This window comes from Schistocerca gregaria, chromosome 3, assembly GCF_023897955.1.
Source record: "Schistocerca gregaria isolate iqSchGreg1 chromosome 3, iqSchGreg1.2, whole genome shotgun sequence".
Classification (NCBI taxonomy): domain Eukaryota; kingdom Metazoa; phylum Arthropoda; class Insecta; order Orthoptera; family Acrididae; genus Schistocerca; species Schistocerca gregaria.
In genome coordinates, this window is record NC_064922.1 from 715,302,228 (window position 1) to 715,326,159 (window position 23,932).

Sequence of the window (23,932 nt, forward strand, 5' to 3'; positions counted from 1 at the left end):
AAGTTGACAATTACAAAGCGTCTTAGCAAAACCAGTTGTAAGTCCTAGGTATTTAGTTGAATTTATGGCCTTTAGATTTGCCTGATTTATCGTGTAAGCGAAGTTTAACGGATTCGTTTTAGCACTCATATGAATGACCTCACACTTTTCGTTATTTAGGGTCGATTGCCAATTTTTGAACCGTACAGATATCTTTTCTAAATCGTGTTGCAATTTGTTTTGAACTTCTGATGAATTTACTAGTCGATAAACGACAGCATCATCTGCGAAGAGCCAGCCGTGGTGGCCGACCTGTTCTAGGCGCTTCAGTCTGGAAACACGCGACCGCTACGGTCGCAGGTTCGAATCCTGCCTCGGGTATGGATGTGTGAGATGTTCTTAGGTTAGTTAGGTTAAAGTAGTTATAAGTTCTAGATGACTGATGACCTTAGCAGTTAAGTCCCTTAGTGCTCAGAGCCACTTGACTCTGCGAACAGCCTTAGACGGCTGCTCAGATTGAGTCCAAAATAATTAATACAGATAAGGAACAGCATAGGACTTATAACACTACCTTGGGGAACGCCATAAATCATTTCTGTTTCACCCGATTACTTCCTGTCAGTTACTAAGAATTGTGAACTATCTTACAGGAAATTACTAACCCAGTCACATAACTGAGCCAACATTCCATAAGCACTCAATTTCACTAGAAGCCGCTTGTGTGGTACAGTGTCAAAAGCCTCCGGAAAGCCATAAGTACAGAAACAATTTGATATCCCTTGTCAGTAGCACTCAACACTTCATGCCAGTAAAGATCCCTTGTCAATAGTACTCAACACTTCATGCGAGTAAAGAGCTAGTTGTTTTTCACAAGAACGATGTTTTCTAAATCCGTGTTGACTGTGAGTCAATAGACCGTTTTCTTCGAGGTGATTCATAATGTTCGAACACAATATATGTTCCAGAATCCTGCTGCATATCGACGATAAAGATATGTGCCTGAAATTTGGTAGAGTACTCTTACTACCTTTCTTAAACATTGGTGTGACCTGTGCACCTTTCCATCCTTGGGAACGAATCTTTCGTCGAGCGAACGATTGTATATGATTGTTAAGTATGAAGCTAATGCATCAGAAAACCCTAAAAGGAACCTAATTGGTATACAGTAGGGAACAGAAAAATTGCTTTTATTAAGTGATTGAAGTTGCTTCACTACTCCGAGTATATCTACTTCTACGTTACTCATGTAGACAGCTGTTCTTGACTCGGATTCTGGCGGAAGGCTGTGTTTAGTAACTCTGCTTCAGCAGCCTGCCTTCGATAGTATCTCCATTGCTATCGCGCAGAGAAGGCATTGATTGTGTCTTTCCTCTAGCATGTGTGACAATGTGTCACGACTTCTACAGAAAGTACGAGCAGTTTTAAAGTCTATTAATTCACTTATCTCAACAAAACATTTCTATAATTTGAGAATGTGGCCTTGAGGCCATCAGACACAGCAGAATAAAATACGTATGGACATCAATTAAATCTTCATAAATGTTAACTGCCTTATGTACTGTTATAGGAGCGTTATTTTAAATTTCATGTGTTCTATTTTGGTCATGTTTGTCAATTATCACAAGACGGAGACAATATCATTTTTACAGTCACGTTCAAATCACACGAGGAAGTTACCGTTGCAGTAACAGTAAATTTACCAGTTGCTGATTTCTGGTAAACTCTGGATTAAGCTTGGATAAGCACTTTATAGCTGTACGTCAGATTCTACAAATTATCTGTAGAACCGCGCGACTGCTACGGTTGCAGGTTCGAATCCTGCCTCGGGAATGGATGTGTGTGATGTCCTTAGGTTAGCTAGATTTAAGTAGTTCTAAGTTCTAGGGGACTGATGACCACAGATGTTAAGTCCCATAGTGCTCAGAGCCATTTGAACCAAATTATCTGTAGCGTGGTTACTTATCCTAACACTAAAATTGTTAATCTAGAAGTTTATCTTGGTTATTATTTTATTATTTTTAATAGATGTGTTTTGACTTTATTTTAAGGGGCAAACTTAAAATACTGTGATACTATAAATTATTCGTTCGTTTTCTCTGCAGTTTATTTTCCAAATGTTACTTGTAAAAATGTGGCTGTTGTATGAATAGAACCGTAACCTCATGAAGTTTGTATCTTTCACCCTAGAAATGTTCTATAAGAGCACCTCTTGTCACACCACACACTTCCAAAATAAAGTCAAGTGGGAACCTACTGTCAGTGGTCGTCACAGCAGCATTAATGCGTTCTCTGAGCTGTTCCGGTGTTCTTGGTTTTGGGGATACGTAAACCCCGGCCTTAATGTGCCGTCGAATGAAAAAGTCACAAGGCACTAGTTCAGAGAACCATGGGTGAAAGAAAGAGAGCTACATCATTTTCATCACTACGCCCAATCCATAGATGTGGAAGTTCGCCGTTTCGGTTGCGACGAACATCGATACTCAAATCAAGGGGGGCTTCCTGTTGTTGGAGTATGAAATTATCGGAATCAGCAATGAATTTTGGAGAAAATCGCAACTACAACATATCGAGCAGAGAGATATCCGTCAGTCTTCTGAAAAACGTCCCATACAGCCTCGTCTATTATAATGCACTGAAAAAGTGAGCCCTCGGTGAACTCTACAATTTATGAGGATTTTCTATGCCCCAAACTCTCAGATTGAAGCGATCAGTTTGTGGTGGTAGGTTCCTATGGGACCAAATGCTGAGGTCGTCGGTCCCTAGACTAACACACTACTTAAACTAACCTATGCTAAGGACAACACGCACACCCATGCCCGAGGGAGGACTCGAACCTTCGACCGTCACAGGACCCCTCAAACCGTGCGGCTATCCGACGCGGAATAGCGATCAGTCTTTCCAGACAAATGGATGGTTACTTCGTCTCTGAAAATCAATTCACATGGGAAATGTTAATCTCCAAGTGATTCCTGCATTGTGATGCAAAACTGAAGACTTAAGGATACAGGGTACTTATAAATAGTGGAAAAAATGAAACTTTATTAAATTCTATAGTGTTTCCTGGTTACACTGATATATACATTACAGGGTTTCAAATGAACTATGACCTATATATATGACATTTTGAAGTTACTGTCATGTATGCCGCCAAGCCCCTTTTATTTCTGTTACAGAAACCAGTATTATTTCGAAAAGAACTGTGAAATTTCTGTTTCCAGCGATTGTACGTATGATACATTGTATATGTTGGTAACAGTGCAGATTTCTTGTGTCTGTATATGATTATCTTTGCTAGTATTTACTTTTGTTTCGCTGAAGCACTTCGTTTACATGTTACTAAATGTTTGTTGCCCAAGTGCTACATATATTTGTGGAAGTACATATCCTTTAGTGTGCAATAAATACGAACTATGAGATGCATCAAGAAATTCAATAAAAGGAAATTCCGTGGCAATCAGTTCACAAACAAAGCAAGCCACACTGTTGAAAGTAAACTATGTATCAGTTCTTCGGGGAAGAAACTCCCACATGGCAGGCCCCCTGATGATTCCAATTTTTGTGTTGACAATGACGCTCTTTGTAGAGGATTTGTTGTTGCTGATGTGGGCGCCTTATATTCTTTGATAAAGTAAGTAGAGAAATGTAAACAATGTGATGGTGTAGACTATCTGGAAATAACTAAACAACAAAGTAGCAGGAAGGATTTAGCGTCAAAATTAGTGGTTCCGTGTATATCCTGCAAGAAATTTACCTAGAAAATGGATTCGAACATTGTGGATAATTCATATGATGTGAATTTGAAGTTAGTTTCTGCAATTGAAAAGGTTTGATGGACCTTCCTCCTCCTCCCAGTAGGTTCAGCAAGTACATAGAAATACTTTTAGGTGCCTTGACGGTTGTGTCTAAAGCTTCTACGAAACAGGCAGTAGAAGAAACTGTAAATGTTAGTGGAATCAGGGACACTGCAGTTGCACTTTATGGCACATGGCAATGTCGAGAACATCGTTCCTTGAAAGTTGTTATAAGTGATACTTCTCTGGAGAATGGAAAAGTTGTTGATGTTGACTACCTACCTAAGTACTGCCACACCTGCCACGTTAGCACTGAAGGACATATCGAACACCAGTGTTCTAAGAATTGTGATGGTTACAGTGGAGGTATGGAGTGTGCTGGAGCTCTAAAAATATTTCTGAGGTCGGTGCCCGTTTATAACGTTAGATACACGAAGTACCTAGGCGATGGGGACTCTAAAGCTTTCAATAAAATTAATGAGATGTAGATGTAGATGTAGAGTTCAATGTTCATGGTGATACCTTGGTAACAAAACTAAAGTGTTGATGACATGTGCAAAAGAGGATGGGTGCTAGATTGAGGAAGCTACGTAGAGAAATTAAAGGTAATCTGCTATCTGACGGAAAATCTCTGTCTGATCGATGTAGATTGATAGAATCTGAAATAGACCTTCTTCAGAGTTACTATAGACTGGCCACTAGACGAACTACACCTCTAAATGATGCTACAGCAATGAAAAAAGCTTTATGGCCACCTACTTTCATAAGTTGTCCACAGATGACCACCCTATTCACAGACTTTGCCCTAAATGAGCAGATTCTTGGTGTGGTTACCAAAAAGCAAAAGAAAGTGGTTAAATATACCATCATAAGCATTCTCTTATTGAGCCTGTTCTAGGCGCTTCAGTCCGGAACCTCGCTGCTGCTACGGGCGCAAGTTCGAATCCTGCCTCGGTCAGGGACGTGTGTGATGTTCAAATGGTTCAAATGGCTCGGAGCACTATGGGACTTAACATCTATGGTCATCAGTCCCCTAGAACTTAGAACTACTTAAACCTAACTAACCTAAGGACAACACGCAACACCCAGCCATCACGAGGCAGAGAAAATCCCTGACCCAGCCGGGAATCGAACCCAGGAACCCGGGCGTGGGAAGCGAGATGCGGGCCATGTGTGAAGTCCTTAGGCTAGTTAGGTTTAAGTAGTTCTAAGTATAGGGGACTGATGACCTCAGATATTAAGTCTCATAGTGCTCAGAGCCATTTGAACCATTTTTGATACTTTGCTCATTGTCGAATGACGTTCAATTGAAACCACAATCGTATGCCTGTTATGAATTAAATAAAACCAATTTTTAGGGACCTGAGTGACCCTGTTTTGTTTAGTAAATGTCTTCATGGGGCACTCAGAATACAAATGCAAGTTTCAACCATTTCATATGGCAAAGATTACCCAACAATGTTTTTGTAGGACTAAATACATTAGAAATTGGTGTAATAGATGCTGTGATATGTTTCATTGATAGAGTGATGGGAAGGTTGGAAGTCCTGAGAAATTTAGGCATAAAATGTGTCACTAATATGGAAGATCAACTGCTTGCGTATGACGGACAATCTGTGCATGAAGCTGAAAGATTCGCTCGTCATGTTACCTAAGAAGCAAGAAGGGCTAAAAGCAATGCCAATATGAAGATTGAAGATGAAAAAAACGCTGCAGGATGAAGACTAAAATTCAGGAATGTTCTGAGGCACATTTTAATTGGACTCATTTCTTAATTCGCTATTTCCCAAAAGTTGTATTTTTCAGAATTCAGGTATATATATTTCCTAAAGCTTATAAAGCATCGCTCTAATTTTTTTTATGTAACTTGCAATAGTCCATACTTGCGTAGTAAACCTAAGCTGTATTGCAGAATCAACTAAATAACAGAAAAAATAACATTTTAATAGGAAAAAAATTATAAAAATTAAATGTAAGGTGTAATATTTTTTTAACCTTGTAATATGCATAATAGGTGGAATTAAATAGGTCTAATACCTCAGATATCTACCAGACCTATTTAATTCCACCTATTATGCATATTACAAGGTTAAAAAATATTACCTTTGATAGTACCTCAGATATCCCCCCCCCCTCCCCCCCTCATGAACCACGGAACTTACGTTGGTGGAGAGGCTTGCGTGTCTCAGCGATACAGATAGCCGAACTGTAGATGCAACCACAACGGAGGGGTATCTGTTGAGAGGTCAGACAAACGTATGGTTCCTGAAGAGGGGCAGCAGCCTTTTCAGTAGTTGCAGGGGCAACAGTCTGGATGATTGACTGATCTGGCCTTGCAACATTAACCAAAACGGCCTTGCTGTGCTGGTACTGCGAACAGCGGAAAGCAAGGGGAAACTACAGCCGTAATTTTCCCCGGGGGCATGCAGCTTTACTGTATGGTTAAATGATGATGGCGCCCTCTTGGGTAAAATATTCCGGAGGTAAAATAATCCCCCATTCGGATCTCCGAGCGGGGACTACTCAAGAGGACGTCGTTATCAGGAGAAAGAAAACTGGCGTTCTACGGATCGGAGCGTGGAATATCAGGTCCCTTAATCGAGTAGGTAGGTTAGAAAATTTAAAAAGGAAAATGGATAGGTTAAAGTTAGATACAGTGGGAATAAGCGAAGTTCGGTGGCAGGAGGAACAAGACTTCTGGTCAGGTGACTACAGGGTTATAAACACAAAGTCAAGTAGGGGTAATGCAGGAGAAGGTTTAATAATGAATAGGAAAATAGGAATACGGGTAAGCTACTACAAACAACATAGTGAACGCATTATTGTGACCAAGATAGATACAAAGCCGACGCTTACGACAGTAGTACAAGTTTATATGCCGACTACCTCTACAGATGATGAAGAAATTGAAGAAATGTATGATGAAATAAAAGAAATTATGCAGATAGTGAAGGGAGACGAAAATTTAATACTCGTGGGTGACTGGAATTCGTCAGTAGGAAAAGGGAGAGAAGGAAACGTAGTAGGTGAATATGGATTGGGCCTAAGAAATGAAAGGGGAAGCCGCCTGGTAGAATTTTGCAGAGAGTATAACTTAATCATAGTTAACACTTGGTTCATGAATCATGAAAGAAGGTTGTATACATGGAAGAACCCTGGAGATACTAAAAGGTATCAGATAGATTATATAATGGTAAGACAGAAGTTTAGGAACCAGGTTTTAAATTGTAGGACATTTCCAGGGGCTGATGTGGACTCTGACCACAATCTATTGGTTATGAACTGTACATGAAAACTGAAGAAACTGCAAAAAAGTGGGAATTTCAGGAGATGGGACCTGGATAAACTGACTAAACCAGAGGTTGTACAGAGTTTCAGGGAGAGCATAAAGGATCAATTGACAAGAATGTAGGAAAGAAATACAGTACAAGAAGATTGGGTAGCTTTGAGGGATGAAGTAGTGAAGGCAGCAGAGGATCAAGTAGGTAAAAAGACGAGGGCTAGTAGAAATCCTTGGGTAACAGAGGAAATATTGAATGTCATTGATGAAAGGAGAAAATATAAAAATGCAGTAAATGAAGCAGGCAAGAAGGAATACAAACGTCTCAAAAATGAGATCCACAGGAAGTGCAAAATGACTAAGCAGGGATGGCTAGAGGACAAATGTAAGGATGTTGAGGCTTATCTCACTAGGGGTAAGATAGATACTGCCTACAGGAAAAGTAAAGAGACCTTTGGAGAAAAGAGAACCACTTGTATGAATATCAAGAGCTCAGATGGAAACACAGTTCTAAGCAAAGAAGGGGAAGCAGAAAGGTGGAAGGAGTATATAGAGGGTCTTCTATACAAGGCCGATGTACTTGAGGACAATATTATGGAAATGGAAGAGGATGTAGATGAAGATGAAATGGAAGATATGATACTGCGTGAAGAGTTTGACAAAGCACTGAAAGACCTGAGTCGAAAGAAGGCCCCGGGAGTAGAAAACATTCCATTAGAAGTACTGACAGCCTTGGGAGAGCAAGTCCTGACAAAACTCTACCATCTGGTGAGCAAGGTGTATGAGACAGGCGAAGTACCCTCAGACTTTAAGAAGAATATAATAATTCCAATCCCAAAGAAAGCAAGTGTTGACAGATGTGAAAATTACCAAACTATCAGTTTAATAAGTACGGCTACAAAATACTAACGCGAATTCTTTAAAGACGAATGGAAAAACTGGTAGAAGCCGACCTCGGGGAAGATCAGTTTGGATTCCGTAGAAATATCGGAACACGTGAGGCAATACTGACCCTACGACTTATCTTAGAAGCTAGATTAAGGAAAGGCAAACCTACGTTTCTAGCATTTGTAGATTTAGAGAAAGCTTTTGACAATGTTGACTGGAATACTCTCTTCAAAATTCTGAAGGTCGCAGGGGTAAAATACAGGGAGCGAAAAGCTATTTACAATTTGTACAGAAACCAGATGGCAGTTATAAGAGTCGAGGGGCATGAAAGGGAAGCAGTGGTTGGGAAGGGAGTGAGACAGGGTTGTAGCCTCTCCCCGATGTTATTCAATCTCTATATTGAGCAAACAGTGAAGGAATCAAAAGAAAAATTCGTAGCAGGTATTAAAATCCATGGAGAAGAAATAAAAACTTTGAGATTCGCCGATGACATTGTAATTCTGTCAGAGACAGCAAAGGACTTGGAAGAGCAGCTGAACGGAATTGACAGTGTCTTGAAAGGTGGGTATAAGATGAACATCAACAAAAGCAAAACGAGGTTAATGGAATGTAGTCAAATGAAGTCAGGTGATGATGATGGAATTAGATTAGGGAATGAGACACTTAAAGCAGTTAAGGAGTTTTGCTATTTGGGGAGTAAAATAACTGATGATGGTCGAAGTACAGAGGATATAAAATATAGACTGGCAATGGCTAGGAAAGCATTTCTGAAGAAGAGAAATTTGTTGACAACGAGTATAGATTTAAGTGTCAGGAAATCGTTTCTTAAGGTATTTGTATGGAGTGTAGCCATGTATGGGAGTGAAATATGGACGATAGTTTGGACAAGAAGAGAATAGAAGCTTTCGAAATGTGGTGCTACAGAAGAATGCTGAAGATTAGATGGGTAGATCACATAACTAATGAGAAAGTACTGAATAGGATTGGGGAGACGAGAAGTTTGTGGCACAACTTGACTAGATGAAGGGATCGGTTGGTAGAACTTGTTCTGAGGCATCAAGGGACCACCAATTTGGTGTTGGAGGGCAGCGTGGAGGGTAAAAATCGTAGAGGGAGACCAAGAGATGAATACACCAAAGAAATACAGAAGGATGTAGGTTGCAGTAGCTACTGGGAAATGAAGAAGCTTGTACAGGATAGAGTAACATGGACAGCCGCATCAATCCAGTCTCAGGACTGAAGACCACAACAAAGAATGAATGGTTCGAATGGCTCTGAGCACTATGGGACTCAACTGCTGTGGTCATTAGTCCCCTAGAACTTAGAACTACTTAAACCTAACTAACCTAAGGACATCACACACATCCATGCCCGAGGCAGGATTCGAACCTGCGACCGTACGAGTCGCACGGTTCCGGACTGCGCGCCTAGAACCGCGAGACCACCGCGGCCGGCCCACAACAAAGAAACAACACCTCAGATATCATGTCATGCATATCTGGTAAAAATTTGGACTCCTTCCAATGTATAGCATTGGATTAAATGGTACCTCAATTAGAGGAAGCATTTTGGAAAAAAATTCCATCAGTTTCTTTGTAATTTTTTTAATAACCCTACGAAGGTTCAGAAATATTCAAAATACTTCTAATTTATTTAGAAATTATGCTGCATTACCTGATATCAACAAAAAATCTGTAGAACATATATATATTATAAACAGTGCCTGAAAGAAGTAGGTGTTGATTTTTACATAATATTGAGCCGGAAACTACTCTGTATCTTTAAATAATTCCGCTTTTATCTTTCACTTGTGGAAAAAACCTTTATTATTAATTGGTTTCGGTCTCTCTGACCACCATCCCAGGAAACGTCACTTGGAAAAGCAATTCATCATTCTCTTTGTTAGTTGTCCCCAACGTTACGATCAGTTATATATCATCTGTTATATATCATGATCTCAAATAGCTTCATATTGATCTTACAATAATACCCGATCACAAGCAATGGAACTATGCATAACTATTACACATAAGATCATGTGACGCTGATGAGTTTTCGAAACATCTAAGAGAATGCTGAATTATTTTTCCATATGATGTTTTACTTTTTCTTCCTGTGATGATGGTCTGGGAGACCTAAGCCGGTAGAGATTAAAGGTTTATTTGTACTGCTGATGGTTAAATATGCAGTAGAAAATATTAATATTTCAGTCTTTGGACATAATCTTCCCGTTTTAAATCATGTAAAGCAGCAGCTGTTAAAGTTTTCATAGAAACCGCCGTATACAAATCCATCACACATTTGTTGTTGTTGTCTTCAGTCCGCAAACGGGTTTGATGCAGCTATCCAGGCTACTCCATTCTGTGCAAGCCTCTTCATCTCCGAATAACTACTGCAACTTACATCCGTCAGAATCTGCTTACTGTATTCATCTATTGGTCTCACTCTACTATTTTTACCCCCCCCCCCCCCCCCCCCACACACACACACTTCCCTTCAGTTCTAAACTGCTGATCCCTCGATTGTGTCCTACCAACCATTACCTTTTCTGCCACTAATTTATTTGCTCCCCAGTTCAGTATCGATCACCGGCATTCTTCTGTTGCACCACATTTCAAAAGCTTCTATTCTTTTCTTGTTTAAACTGTTCAACTCCAATAATTCACTTCCATACATTGCTTTACTCCATACAAATACTTTCGGTAAAGCCTTCCTGATACTTAAATCCATTCTCGACATAAACAAATTTCTCTTCTTCAGAAACGTTTTTCCTGCCATTGTAAGCCTACATTTCAAATCCTCTCTAAGTCGCCCATCGTCAGTTACTTTGCTGAGCAAATAGCGAAATTTGTTTACTACTTTGTGTGTGTCGTTTCCTAATCTAATTTCCCCAACATCGCCTGACTTAATTCGACTACATTCCATTATCCCCGTTTTGCATTTGTTGATGTTCATCTTATATCCTCCTTTCAAGACCTTGTCTATTCCGTTCAACTGCTTTTCTAGAACCACAATGTCGTCGGAAAACCTCTACATTTTTTTTCTTGTCCCTGAACTTGAATTCCTATGCCAGATTTTTCTTTGGTTTCCTTCACTGATAGCTCACTAGACAGATTGAATAACACTGTTTCCCCGTGGACTTTGTGCGTGAGTTGTTCTCATCATTTAATCATCATCCTCATAAATCGTGTCAGTGGCTAGATTTTACTGTGAAAAAATTGGACTGTGAAATAATGACTTTTTACCGGTGCTGATGACCGCGCAACTAGGCGCCCACAAACCAAACATCATCATCATCATCAACACTGTTTCACTCCTTCTCAACCATTGCCTTCCTTTCGTGTCCCTCGACTCCTACAAGTGCCGTCTGGTTGCTGGACAAGTAAATAGCTTTTCACTGCATATCTTTTGCCCCTGCTACCCTCAGAATTCCAAAGAGAGTATTTCACCCACCATTGTCAAAAGATTTCTCAAAGTCTACAAATGCTATGTACATAGGTTTGCCTTTCCTTAACCTACCTTCTAAGAGAAGTCGTAGGGCCAATATTTCCTCGCGTGCTACTACATTTCTCCAGAGTCCAAAGTGGTCTTCCCCGAGGTCAGCTTGTACCAATTTTTCCATTCTCCTGTAAGGATTTCGTGTTAGTATTTTGCAACCATGACCTATTAAACTGAGAGTTCTATAATATTCACACCTGTGGGCACCTGCTATCTTGGGATCTGGAGTTATTTTCTTCTTTAAGTTTGCTAACACATCACCTGTCTCATACATCCTGCCCACCAGATGGAAGACATTTGATGAAGCTGCCTTTCCCTAGGCTACTAGTTGTTGTAATGTAACTTGTTTCGACTTACTTCTTTCAGTGTTCTATCAAATTCTTCTCATGAAGGCCGTTCCCTTTTCCTATAAGATCTCTTTAATTTTTCTGTAGGTGGTATTTATCTTTCCCTAAATGATACATCCTTCTAACTCCTTGGATTCGTCCTCTAGCCATTCCTGCTTAGCCATTTTGCACGTTCTGTTAGTCTCATTTTTTAAACGTTTGTATTCCTTTCGCCTGCTTCATTTACTGCATTTTTATATTTTCTCCTCTGGTTCTTTCAGTTTATCCGGGTTCTATTTCTTTAATTTCCTACCTTTTTGCAATTTCTTCAGTTTTAATCTATAGTTCATAACCAATAAATTGTGATAGGAGTCCACGTCTACCTCTGGAAATGTCGTACAATTTAAAACCTTGTTCCGAAATATGTGTCTTACCATTATATAAGAAGCCTGAAACCTTCCAGTGTCTCCTACGTGTACAACCGTCTTTCATGATTCTTAAATCAAGTATTAGCGATGATTAAATTATACGCTGTCCATAATTCTGTAAGGCGGCTTCCTCTTTCATTGCTTTCCCCCAGTCCATATTTAGCTAAATTTTTCCCTCTTTTCTTTTTTCGACTATCGAATTCCAGTCCCCTATGACTATTAAATATTCGTCTCCTTTAACAATCTGAATAGTATCTTTTCTCATCACACATCTGTTCAATCTCTTCATCATCTGTGGAGCTACTTTTCGTATAAACTTGAAGTACAGTTGTGGTTGTAGGCTTCGTATCTGTGTTATCTACAATAATGCATTCACTATGCTGTTCATAGTAGCTTACCTTTGCTCCTGTTTTCTTACTCGTTACTAAACCTACTCCTGCATTACCCCTATTTGATTTTGTATTTAAAATGTCTTCACCGTTGCGGAAGTCCTGTTCCTCCTGCCATCGAACTTCGATAATGACCACTATGTCTAACTTCAGCCTATTCAGTTCCTTTTAAAATATTCTAACCTTCCCGCCCGATTAACCGATCTGTCCACTCTACGATCCGTAGAAGGTCAGTTTTGTTTCTCCTGATAACGACGTTGTCCTGAATAGTCCCCGCCCGGAGGTCCGAATGGAGTACTGGTTTATCTCTGGAATATTTTACCCAAGTGGTTTCCATCATAATTTAACCATACAGTAGAGTTGCATGTTCTCGGGAAAAATAACGGTTGTAGTTTCATCTGTCTTTCGATACAGTACGCTATGATATTCCAAGTTCATCGCTTTCTCGGACTGTAAAACTTTTTTGGACTGCATACGAAACTTTACCTCACCCTCTCCACTGTTGCTTCTGGCACGTTTTGTCGACCGGTACTATTCTGTCTTCAGAGAAAACCAGAGTCTCGAAATTGCCGGTACCAACGCACCATGCTCTCTTTGGAAGGCGGTTAGTTCCATAATTCCTTTTGAATGCACACTGCCCTGTTGTAACAGATAAACACCTTGCATATTCCAGTACTTCGGAAAACACCGTACTTTTTAAACGACTGAATCTTTTGTAGTATCCCTGTATGACTGTGATGTTCGTATATGGTTTCTCTTCTGGTGGTTGTACAGGTAACGTTTTTGGCAGATAACAAGGAATGAACCCACGATATTCATGTTCCAGAAAGATGTCAATATTTTGTACTCCTTCAACTAGATTCAAAAGATTATTAGATCGTTAGTAAATTTGTGCTACACGATAACGCCTCCAATTTACGTTTGTTCTCTTTTTACAGAGTCCTGAACCCCCTGCAGCGTGGGAACACATCCGTGATGCCACAACTCCTGGGCCTTCGTGTTCACAGTTGTCATTAGATGGACTGAAGGGATCCGAAGACTGTCTGTACCTTAACGTATTCACGCCAGAGGTTTGTTGTGTTCACTACACACTTTGTATAGTAGCAGAACGTGATATGTCAACAATATGTATGTATGTTACGATTCTACATCATTACCAGTATTCAAGTTTTGCAAGGTAATAGATTTCAATGCTTTGCACTTATTACATCAACTGCTTCTCGTGTTTGGAGTTGAAGATATAAGTCGTAAAGAATAGAAATGAGTTAAGCGATTCAATGAAGTAAAACTCTGGGAAAATGGACTCAGCAGCAACATCCAGCCTGTATGTTTATGGCAGTAAATAAAAACAAATGGATCATAATCTCTCCCGAAAGCCTTCAGCGTTTGGAGGATTCCATACTAACACTAGTTGTCAACATGATCTAGAAGTCATAATGACCAGAGGGGACACTACGACTGCTAGATAGGTGTCTAGGTAGGGGTCTCTGATAGTGACAGTTCTTCAGAAACATATTTCAACGGTATCTCATCATGAAAACTTCCATCGACATATTTTTGTTAAGTGTTTTCATCACACCGATTTGGAGTACAAACCACTATAGGCATTGGTCAACATGTATATTACAGAAAAAGATGTGTCCGTTCATGAAAAATATAAGCATTATATGTGTTCTAAAGCATGAAGAAATTTCTAATGCTGCTTAGACACAGACTTTCCGAAGTTTTTTTTAAATTTCAGTGACATTAACCTGTTTACCGACATTCACCGATACATCTTACATCGTTGCACGCTTCAGAATATGAAACTCCTGTACTAGTAAAGGTATTTTTTATGTAGAGTGAACTGACAGCCTGGAGACATCGAAAGCAGACTGGGATATTGTGATGCAGAGTTGCAAGTTAAAGCAATATAATGCAATAAGGTGAGAAAAGTCATAAGATACCGATATGCGCATATATACACGGCAGTAATGTCACGTACACAAGGTATAAAACAGCAGTGCTTTCGCGGAGCTGTCATTCGTTGTAAGGTGATTCTTTTGTATCCCGCCTGTATAGTAGGCTCGTGGGTCTGCTCCTATAAACGGCTTCCGTAATATAGGCCGAGAGTGAAGGAAGTGAGTAAGAGCAGGAGAACGAGGTGAAGCATTTCGGAAATGCATGTAACTTTAACACTTTTAATAGAGTCACAAACACAACTAAACATCAAATGCATACATAACTTTGGCTAGGATGAGCACGTAGGTTTGAAGCCTGTGAAGCTAGGATGACTGTTCTGTATAATCTCAAAACTAACAAATACTCGTTGCAGTCCAAACTTTAACTGAACGTAACTAATACAAAGTCTCAATAGCAAACCAGCCCACTCGGTAGTAGAAAGAAGTGATATTTCCAGGCCGTCTGCTCTTGATGAAATGGCCAGAAATCAAGACGGCATTCGCTGAGCTCCACAGCGTCAGCCAGAGGGCGCTGTGCTCGGCGTAGTTTTCTCTCGTAGTGCCAATTTACGAGAGCGTGCACCTACGTTGTGGCATCGTAACTATCGACGCCACAGATTCATGTGAAAAGGTTTCTGGCTGCAAGATGGGAATTAACGGACTCTGGACGCGGAATGGTAATTGGAGCGAGAAGCATGGGTCTTTCCATTTCGAAAATCGTTAGAGAATCCACGATTACGGGATCCACAAAGTTAACAGAGTGCCGAGAATACCAAATTTCAGGCATTACCTCTCACCGCGAGCAATGCAATGGCCAAAGACGTTAACTTAAAGAGCGAGAGATGCTTCATTTACTTAGGATTGTCAGTGCTAACAGACAAGCAACACTGTGAAATAACAGCAGAAATCGCTGTGGAACGTAAGACGAACGTATCCGTTTGGACAGTGCGTCGCAACTTGGCGTTAATGGGCTATGGCAGGAGTCGACCAATGAGAGTATCTTTGCTAACACTACGTCATCGCCTGTAGCGCCCCTCCTGGGTTCGTGACAATATAGATTGGACCGTAGACGACTGAAAAACCGTGTCCTGGTCAGCTTAGTCCACGTTTCAGTTGGTAACAGCTGATGGTAGCATCCGAGCGTGGCGCAGAATCCGAAAAGCCATGTACCCAAGTTTTCAAATACACTCCTGGAAATTGAAATAAGAACACCGTGAATTCATTGTCCCAGGAAGGGGAAACTTTATTGACACATTCCTGGGGTCAGATACATCACATGATCACACTGACAGAACCACAGGCACATAGACACAGGCAACAGAGCATGCACAATGTCGGCACTAGTACAGTGTATATCCACCTTTCGCAGCAATGCAGGCTGCTATTCTCCCATGGAGACGATCGTAGAGATGCTGGATGTAGTCCTGTGGAACGGCTTGGCATGCCATTTCCGCCTGGCGCCTCAGTTGGACCAGCGTTCGTGCTGGACGTGCAGACCGCGTGAGACGACGCTTCATCCAGTCCCAAACATGCTCAATGGGGGACAGATCCGGAGATCTTGCTGGCCAGGATAGTTGACGTACACCTTCTAGAGCACGTTGGGTGGCACGGGATACATGCGGACGTGCATTGTCCTGCTGGAACAGCAAGTTCCCTTACCGGTCTAGGAATGGTAGAACGATGGGTTCGATGACGGTTTGGATGTACCGTGCACTATTCAGTGTCCCCTCGACGATCACCAGAGGTGTACAGCCAGTGTAGGAGATCGCTCCCCACACCATGATGCCGGGTGTTGGCCCTGTGTGCCTCGGTCGTATGCAGTCCTGATTGTGGCGCTCACCTGCACGGCGCCAAACACGCATACGACCATCATTGGCACCAAGGCAGAAGCGACTCTCATCGCTGAAGACGACACGTCTCCATTCGTCCCTCCATTCACGCCTGTCGCGACACCACTGGAGGTGGGCTGCACGATGTTGGGGCGTGAGCGGAAGACGGCCTAACGGTGTGCGGGACCGTACCCAGCTTCAAGGAGACGGTTGCGAATGGTCCTCGCCGATACCCCAGGAGAAACAGTGTCCCTAATTTGCTGGGAAGTGGCGGTGCGGTCCCCTATGGCACTGCGTAGGATCCTACGGTCTTGGCGTGCATCCGTGCGTCGCTGCGGTCCGGTCCCAGGTCGACGGGCACGTGCACCTTCCGCCGACCACTGGCGACAACATCGATGTACTGTGGAGACCTCACGCCCCATGTGTTGAGCAATTCGGCGATACGTCCACCCGGCCTCCCACATGCCCACTATACGCCCTCGCTCAAAGTCCGTCAACTGCACATACGGTTCACGTCCACGCTGTAGCGGCATGCTACCAGTGTTAAAGACTGCGATGGAGCTCCGTATGCCACGGCAAACTGGCTGACACTGACGGCGGCGGTGCACAAATGCTGCGCAGCTAGCGCCATTCGACGGCCAACACCGCGGTTCCTGGTGTGTCCGCTGTGCCGTGCGTGTGATCATTGCTTGTACAGCCCTCTCGCAGTGTCCGGAGCAAGTATGGTGGGTCTGACACACCGGTGTCAATGTGTTCTTTCTTCCATTTCCAGGAGTGTAGACAATGTGCAAGCTGCTGGTGGTTCCAGCATGGTGTGGATCCTGTGGTACAACTGAACCGGTTGTTGACTGGAAGTGGTTAGTTACATTGGGGTACATGGAGACAATTTGAGGGCATTCATGGACTTCCCGCTCCCAAACAACGTCGGAATTTTTATGGATGACAGTGCAGCATGTCACTGGGCCATAGTTGTTGGCAACATGTTTGAAGACCATTCTGGACAATTCGAGATAATGTTTTGGCCACCCAGAGGGCCCGACATGAAAGCCGTCGAACATTTATGAAGCGTAAACGAGAGGTCAGTTCGATCACAAAATCCTGCACCGGCAGCACTTACGAAACTGTGGACGGCTGTAGAGGCAGCGTGGCTCAGTATCTCTGCAGGGGACTCCCGACGACTTGTTGACTCCATGCCACATCGAAAAAATGGTTCAAATGGCTCTGAGCACTATGGGATTTAACATCTGAGGTCATCAGTCCCCTAGAACCTAGAACTACTTAAACCTACCTAAGCTAAGGACATCACACACATCCATGCCCGAGGCAGGATTCGAACCTACGGCCGTTGCGGTCGCACGGTTCCAGACTGAATTGCCTAGAACCGGTCGGCCACACAGGCCGGCATGCCACGTGGAGGTGCTGCACTACGCGGTCAGAAGGAGGTCCTACACGATATTAGGGGGTATCCCCCAACTTCTCTCAGTCAACTTCTGTACAGTGGGGATCGTCTACCAGTACCCATTAGATTAGAGGACAACACAAAATGTGATGCAACATCTCGAAAGAGCTTATTAATCGATCATTGAATATGTAGGCTATCGGGCTCAACAAATTAAAAACCTTCCCTCCGTACACATAGCTACATCTCAGTCTACCGTTAGAAAAGTTGGTGGGACGTGTGTCATTACAATTATTATAAAATTTGAATATACAGCGGAGGAAAGCCTTAGAACTTGCCAAAATAGTAATCTGAAATACAATAAGGTCGCCATGAAACATAGGTAATGTTTAGATCGTAGCAGCGTAACAACAGAGTGTTACTATTTAAAGAGTGGACATGCAGGTTTGATCGGTATAGTAATCTAAAAACGGTGTAACGAGTATGGCAAATGCAAACATAATACTTGCTGATTCAGCTAGTATAATTATGATCGCGCTAATGCTCACTACAGATCGTATACGCTAAATAACTTGTAACATAAAATAATTGAAAAGCCACGATCGCTTCAATAGTTTATTAGATGACCGGTTTCAGCACACTGAAGGTGCCTCATCGGATCGGTGAAGGTAAAACATAACTGGTTTGTGGGAGGGCTTACATGATTTAACTATATACATTACAATTATTACAGAACCACATACCTGAAACGTTGATTAACATTTATAAAAGAATATGGACATATAAATGTTAACCCACGCTTCAGCTATGTAGTTCTGTAACAATTGTAATGTATATAATTAACTCATGTAAGCCTACCTCAAATCTGCTATGTTATACCTTCACAGATCTGATGATGGCACCTTCAGAGTGCTGAAACGGGTCATCTAATAAACGATTGAAGTGACCGTGGCTTTTCAATTATTTTAAAAACAGAGTGTTCGCCCCACGACACACCATGTGTTCACTGCAAAACTTGTAACATGCTCTAATAGCAATTTCTGGCTCAGCGTGGTCACCAAATTAGTCCCTTTTCTAAATCTTAGGTAACATTCGATGCACTGTACTAAGTTGTTAGTTGAATAGAGCGTGATAGCAACTCTGATCCTTTTAACAGCTCTATAATCGAATCAAAAAGTACACAATAAGTACATCAACGCCGGGGACGTACATAAAACAATTTAGTTTCAATTAATGTCATAGATATAATTACATTAAATTTTATATTTAAAGGTCAGCACTTAAATGCAGCAAAATTTAGCTGTACTTCTTCAGAAGTATTGTTAGAACACAGTTTCAACACTTGCAAAAGTTTAATTGAAAATTAATAGTAACTTTTAAAAATTTAAGGATTTGTACATACTCTAATACTTCTCTGTTCAGCATTGCCTTTACCTTTTTATTTCCTCCTATTGCCGTTACTTTTATTTTCTTTATACTGACTATTCTTCCATAAGTTTTTGCTTTAGCTTCAATGGTATACACGGTATCCCGAATAATTTTTCGGCAGTTTGTAGGAGTATCATGTCGTCTGCAAATCTCAAACACTATATTCTTCTTCCTCTCGTCATCTAGTGAGCATTGGTCAGTCATATTTTCTAGGTACAGACTGAAAAGTGGAGAAGACAGACAGCAGCCTTACTCCTTTCCCTAGTCCTTTTTAGTTGGTACTTTCTTCTCTCACTTTCACCCACATTTTTTTCATATAAATATGATGGCTACCAGTCGTCTGAATTTCCAGTCAATCACCTGTTTCCTCATTATGGATACAAGCTCATCTGAAGCCACATTACCGAAGGCCTCTTGCAGGTCTGTGAAATGAGGCTAATTATCCTCTGCTGACTTCATATAAGATTCTGAAATTTATTTGAAATGTCGATGAAAGTTTCGCGGGAACACAAGAGCAATAACATTTTTTTTTTACTCATCTGCTACTACTGATGAGAGGCGTTCCGACACTGATGAAATGGCAGCAGCTAGGCTGTCGATGGTATGTAGACGTGCCGAAGACAGCTGAGACGGGCATCCAGGACGTGATGCCCATCTTCTCTGAAGCCCCAAAGTGGTGAGCGCCGACACCGTGATGGATCAGGATAGCGACATAGAACCACACCATAGGACCGCGACCACGCCGCCGCCCTCTTGCGATCACTGTCGCCTCAGGACAGCCCAGTTGCAATGCGCAACAACGCTACTTTTATGATCGATTCTATATTTCGTTCTTGCCTTTGTCAGTGCCCTTTACAAAATCGTTGAAATGGCTCTAATCACTATGGGACGTAACATCTGAGCTCATCAGTCCCCTAGACTTAGAACTACTTAAACCTAACTAACCTAAGGACATCACACACACCCATGCCCGAGGCAGGATTCGAACTTGAGAGCGTAGCACCAGCGCGGCTCCGAACTGAAGCGCCTAGGACCGCTCACCCACAGCGGGCAGCTGCCCTTTACAAAAAGACTGTAGTTTGATGCTTTGCATACAACTAAACTTCAAACATTTTTTGTGAGAGGAATCAATTTATTGAAGGAGAACTATTATTTGAAAAAAGGGGGAAAAATATGTGATCAAAAGTGGCTACAACACAAAACAGCTTGAAAAATAGAATCGCGGATCCTAGGAGGAACATTAAAATGTGACTTTATCTGAGAATCAATACAAAACCATCAGGGAGTGCTTAGTAAACTAAAAAAAAAGAAAAAACAAAAAAAGCAATGATTGAAGGCATGGGTTCTACTGTCCGTGTGGTTCCAGATCACAAACCCTATAAGGCGGTTGTGCAACTACAAGGTATCGCTATGTATGAAACTGCAATTGGAAATCAAATCTGGGAGAACACGCCAAGTACAGACGGTGGCCTACATTTCGGTACAGTGTGTGATCCGTCATCGCGGCGGACGCGGCTGTTGCGGGACGTAAATACCGCCTTGTTTTGAGGCGGGCTGAGAGCGACTGGCGTCACAGACGGCGTGCCTTTTATGTAACAACAAGGTCATCGACAAGCTGATAGTCAGTTACTAGTTAACTACGTTCGGCTTGAGTCGCGAGATTATTTTGTTAATTCACATCGTTGAGATTCTAAGCATTTTTTTCTGTGGAAGTACGCACTTACTACCTGTGAAGGTTAAAGATTACAAAAGCAAGCAGGTTAAAAGTGAGAGACCGGCATCTCTTACACCGAGTGCGTAACTTATTTTGCGTGTCTGTTACAAACTGTTTAATCCAATTCGGTTAATAAGTCCGCTTTCTCTATAGCCTCTTGAGAAATCAAGTAACTTCTACTTTTGGAAGCAGCTTTTACCTAAGTGTAGCACAAGCAGAAAGTTATTTACGTAACTTGTCATGCTGGGTACCCACTAAATAATGTAAATCATCGGTTCCAAAATTGTCCATGTTGAGAACCTGATGAAGTGGTTTTGAGGTAATCGTTATAAATATATGACATTGACAGTGTACTATCGTGGTATGACGTAAAAACCCGAAGAGCCCCCAGCACCAGCCACAGGGAGACCAAAAAGTCGGAGGATGACTTTAGCCGGTCATAATAAATAAATGTTTTAGTGATCTTGACTGTCGTCTTAACAAAATTACAGCATAAAGCCTCTAATAGTGGGGACATAATCCACAGCACCGCATTTTGGGAGTAAATCTCTCGTCATCTGGCTGTCTAAGATAAGTCTACATAAAATACACATCAACAGTACTTGAGGCACAAAAACAAAATAATATTATTTGGTCTTGATGTCCTCGTTTTACATTGCTAAGCCCCACTGTGTAGAATTTCCCTTAATTTTCTAAAACTGACTCTGGGCAGGCCACCTCTTTAAAATGTAATATTTAAATTTTTGTACACAAACTTAACTGGATAACGCGAAAATTACAGCCCTAGGCATAGCTCTTAAAGGGGGAATTTGCACCAAATTTCAATCTGACTGACGCTATCTGACAGATTAAAATATTGCACTTTAAAGTAAGTGAAGGGCTTGAACTGAAACAATGACGGAATCCAATACTAAGAGTAGGCACACAAACTTTTACAGGATCAACATATCAAATGAATAATCAAAGACCTGTAACAATCATATCTATCCAAAATGGCATGAAGATTAAATGGAAAATAGTGTCACTCCCTTATTACTTAAATTACTTTTTGCTCTCTTTAGGATTTACTCCCCCCCCCCCCCCCCTGAATTTCAACAATAGCTGACAAGTATCTAATCCTACAAACTGCTATTCATAAAAGTGTCTGGAAGTTGGTGACTAAAACTCAGAAGTTCACACATACATTACCAGTGCAAAAGGAGATGAGACAGGCGATCGTCCTGTTTCCACAAGTGTGAAATCTAATCGAACTATTCCGCCGCTGCTGCGATTTATGCTCATAGTGAGTGTGATTGCGCTGCGCCGAGCTGTGCGCTGTAGATGTTCTGGACCATTCACGAAGACGTAGTTGTCAGCGCCTTTCCGGCACTCCAAGATGTGGCAGCCTCTACAGCAATGCTACGCCAAGTCGATCAAGGCACCACTGCGTCATAATCAGAATTCGATGCGGAAACACTTGCGTCCCGCCCTCGATCTACATCCCTCGTGGAGCTGACTTCCCGCGCGGGATTAGCCGAGCGGTCTTAGGCGCTGCAGTCGCGGACTGTGCGGCTGGTTCCGGCAGAGGTTCGAGTCCTCCCTCGGGCTTGGGTGTGTGTGCTTGTCCTTAGGATAATTTAGGTTAAGTAGTGTGTAAGCTTAGGGAGTGATAACCTTAGCAGTTAAGTCCCATAAGATTTCACATTTGAACATTTTTTGGAGCTGACTTATGCACTGGCTACTCCCTGTCGCCTCTTATAGAGCATTCAAAGACAACGTGAAAATCTCCCCTGCTACCAACCAGCATTCATTTGAGCATTGTAATCTGCTGTCAGACGTCTTGACGCAAACACGTTCTTCCGCCAAACCTGGCAACTCGATTTGAAAAATGCAGAGAGTACCGCTATGAGGCTATTGTGTTTTCTGTGGCCCTCGATTTCTACAAGTGACTAATGTTTATCTTCAAAAGAAGTCAGAAAACATTCAGAGGCGCCCGCGACTGCCGCAAAGGATGCCGAACTGCCCCACGCTGGACATTTACAGACGTTAGCAGCAAGCTATTGTGGGAGGACAATGCTTGCCGCCCCTGTGGGTTCTGCGCCCACCTCACTTCCAAGGATCTTACGGCACCCAGGCCACGGTCTCTTCCGCCGATCACCGATCTGCCTGGCAGAAGCGTTTCTTGTTGCTCTGTCCCAAGCCGCTGCACATGCACGTGCCCCAGAAACACGCATAACCCATTAAAAACCATCACGGACTTAATAAAGGAGACATGCAAATAATATAGGGCACTCTACTTCCAATCACTATAGCTTTTAATACCATTAACATTGTCATACTGGTTTTCCTGTTGTCAGACTCAGAGTGATAAGTATATGTTATTTGATAAAACTGGCATGTGAAATGCTTGCCGCATTTCAACTATAACACGTCAAAAAATTTAGAAACTTACTTTTAACGTAAGATGAAGACTTGATGTCCAAACAATTTGAAGGGTCATTGGAGACAACTAGGTAAGTGAATTTTTATGGAACTCTAGAAAAAGTGTGTATAATGTTTAAACTGCGACTACATGAATATATAAGAACATGAATACTTTTTACATCACAAATTAACATCTTCGGCACATAAAAAGTGCAAACAGCGTTATTGGATCCGGAGTGTTTCCAGAATGAAGTAATTTCGCAGAAAGCAGTCAAACAATTTCTGACGGGAAAGAAACAGGTATGTCAATACTCGGTCATTCCAAAAGAATCAGTACTGAACGAATTTGTTGTTGTTGTTTTGGTCTTCAGTCCTGAGACTGGTTTGATGGAGCTCTCCATGCTACTCTATCCTGTGCAAGGTTCTTCATCTCCCAGTACCTACTGCAACCTACATCCTTCTGAATCTGTTTAGTGTATTCATCTCTTGGTCTCCCTCTACGATTTCTATCCTCCACGTTGCCCTCCAATACTAAACTGGTGATCCCTCAATGCCTCAGAACATGTCCTACCAACCGATCACTTCTTCTGGTCAAGTTTTGCCACAAACTTCTCTTCTCCTCAATCCTATTCATTACTTC

At 41.8% G+C, this 23,932-nt stretch overlaps 1 protein-coding gene across 4 annotated transcripts in view; it reads left to right on the plus strand.

Annotated features, from left to right (window-relative positions):
* Positions 1-23,932, plus strand: part of LOC126355184 (venom carboxylesterase-6-like) — a 345,553-nt gene that overhangs the window by 17,872 nt on the left and 303,749 nt on the right. For all 4 annotated transcript variants that reach the window (XM_050005405.1, XM_050005403.1, XM_050005402.1 and 1 more), the window contains exon 2: positions 13,518-13,649. In XM_050005405.1, coding sequence (XP_049861362.1) covers positions 13,518-13,649 — 132 coding nt within the window. The remainder of the gene's footprint in view (positions 1-13,517; positions 13,650-23,932) is intronic.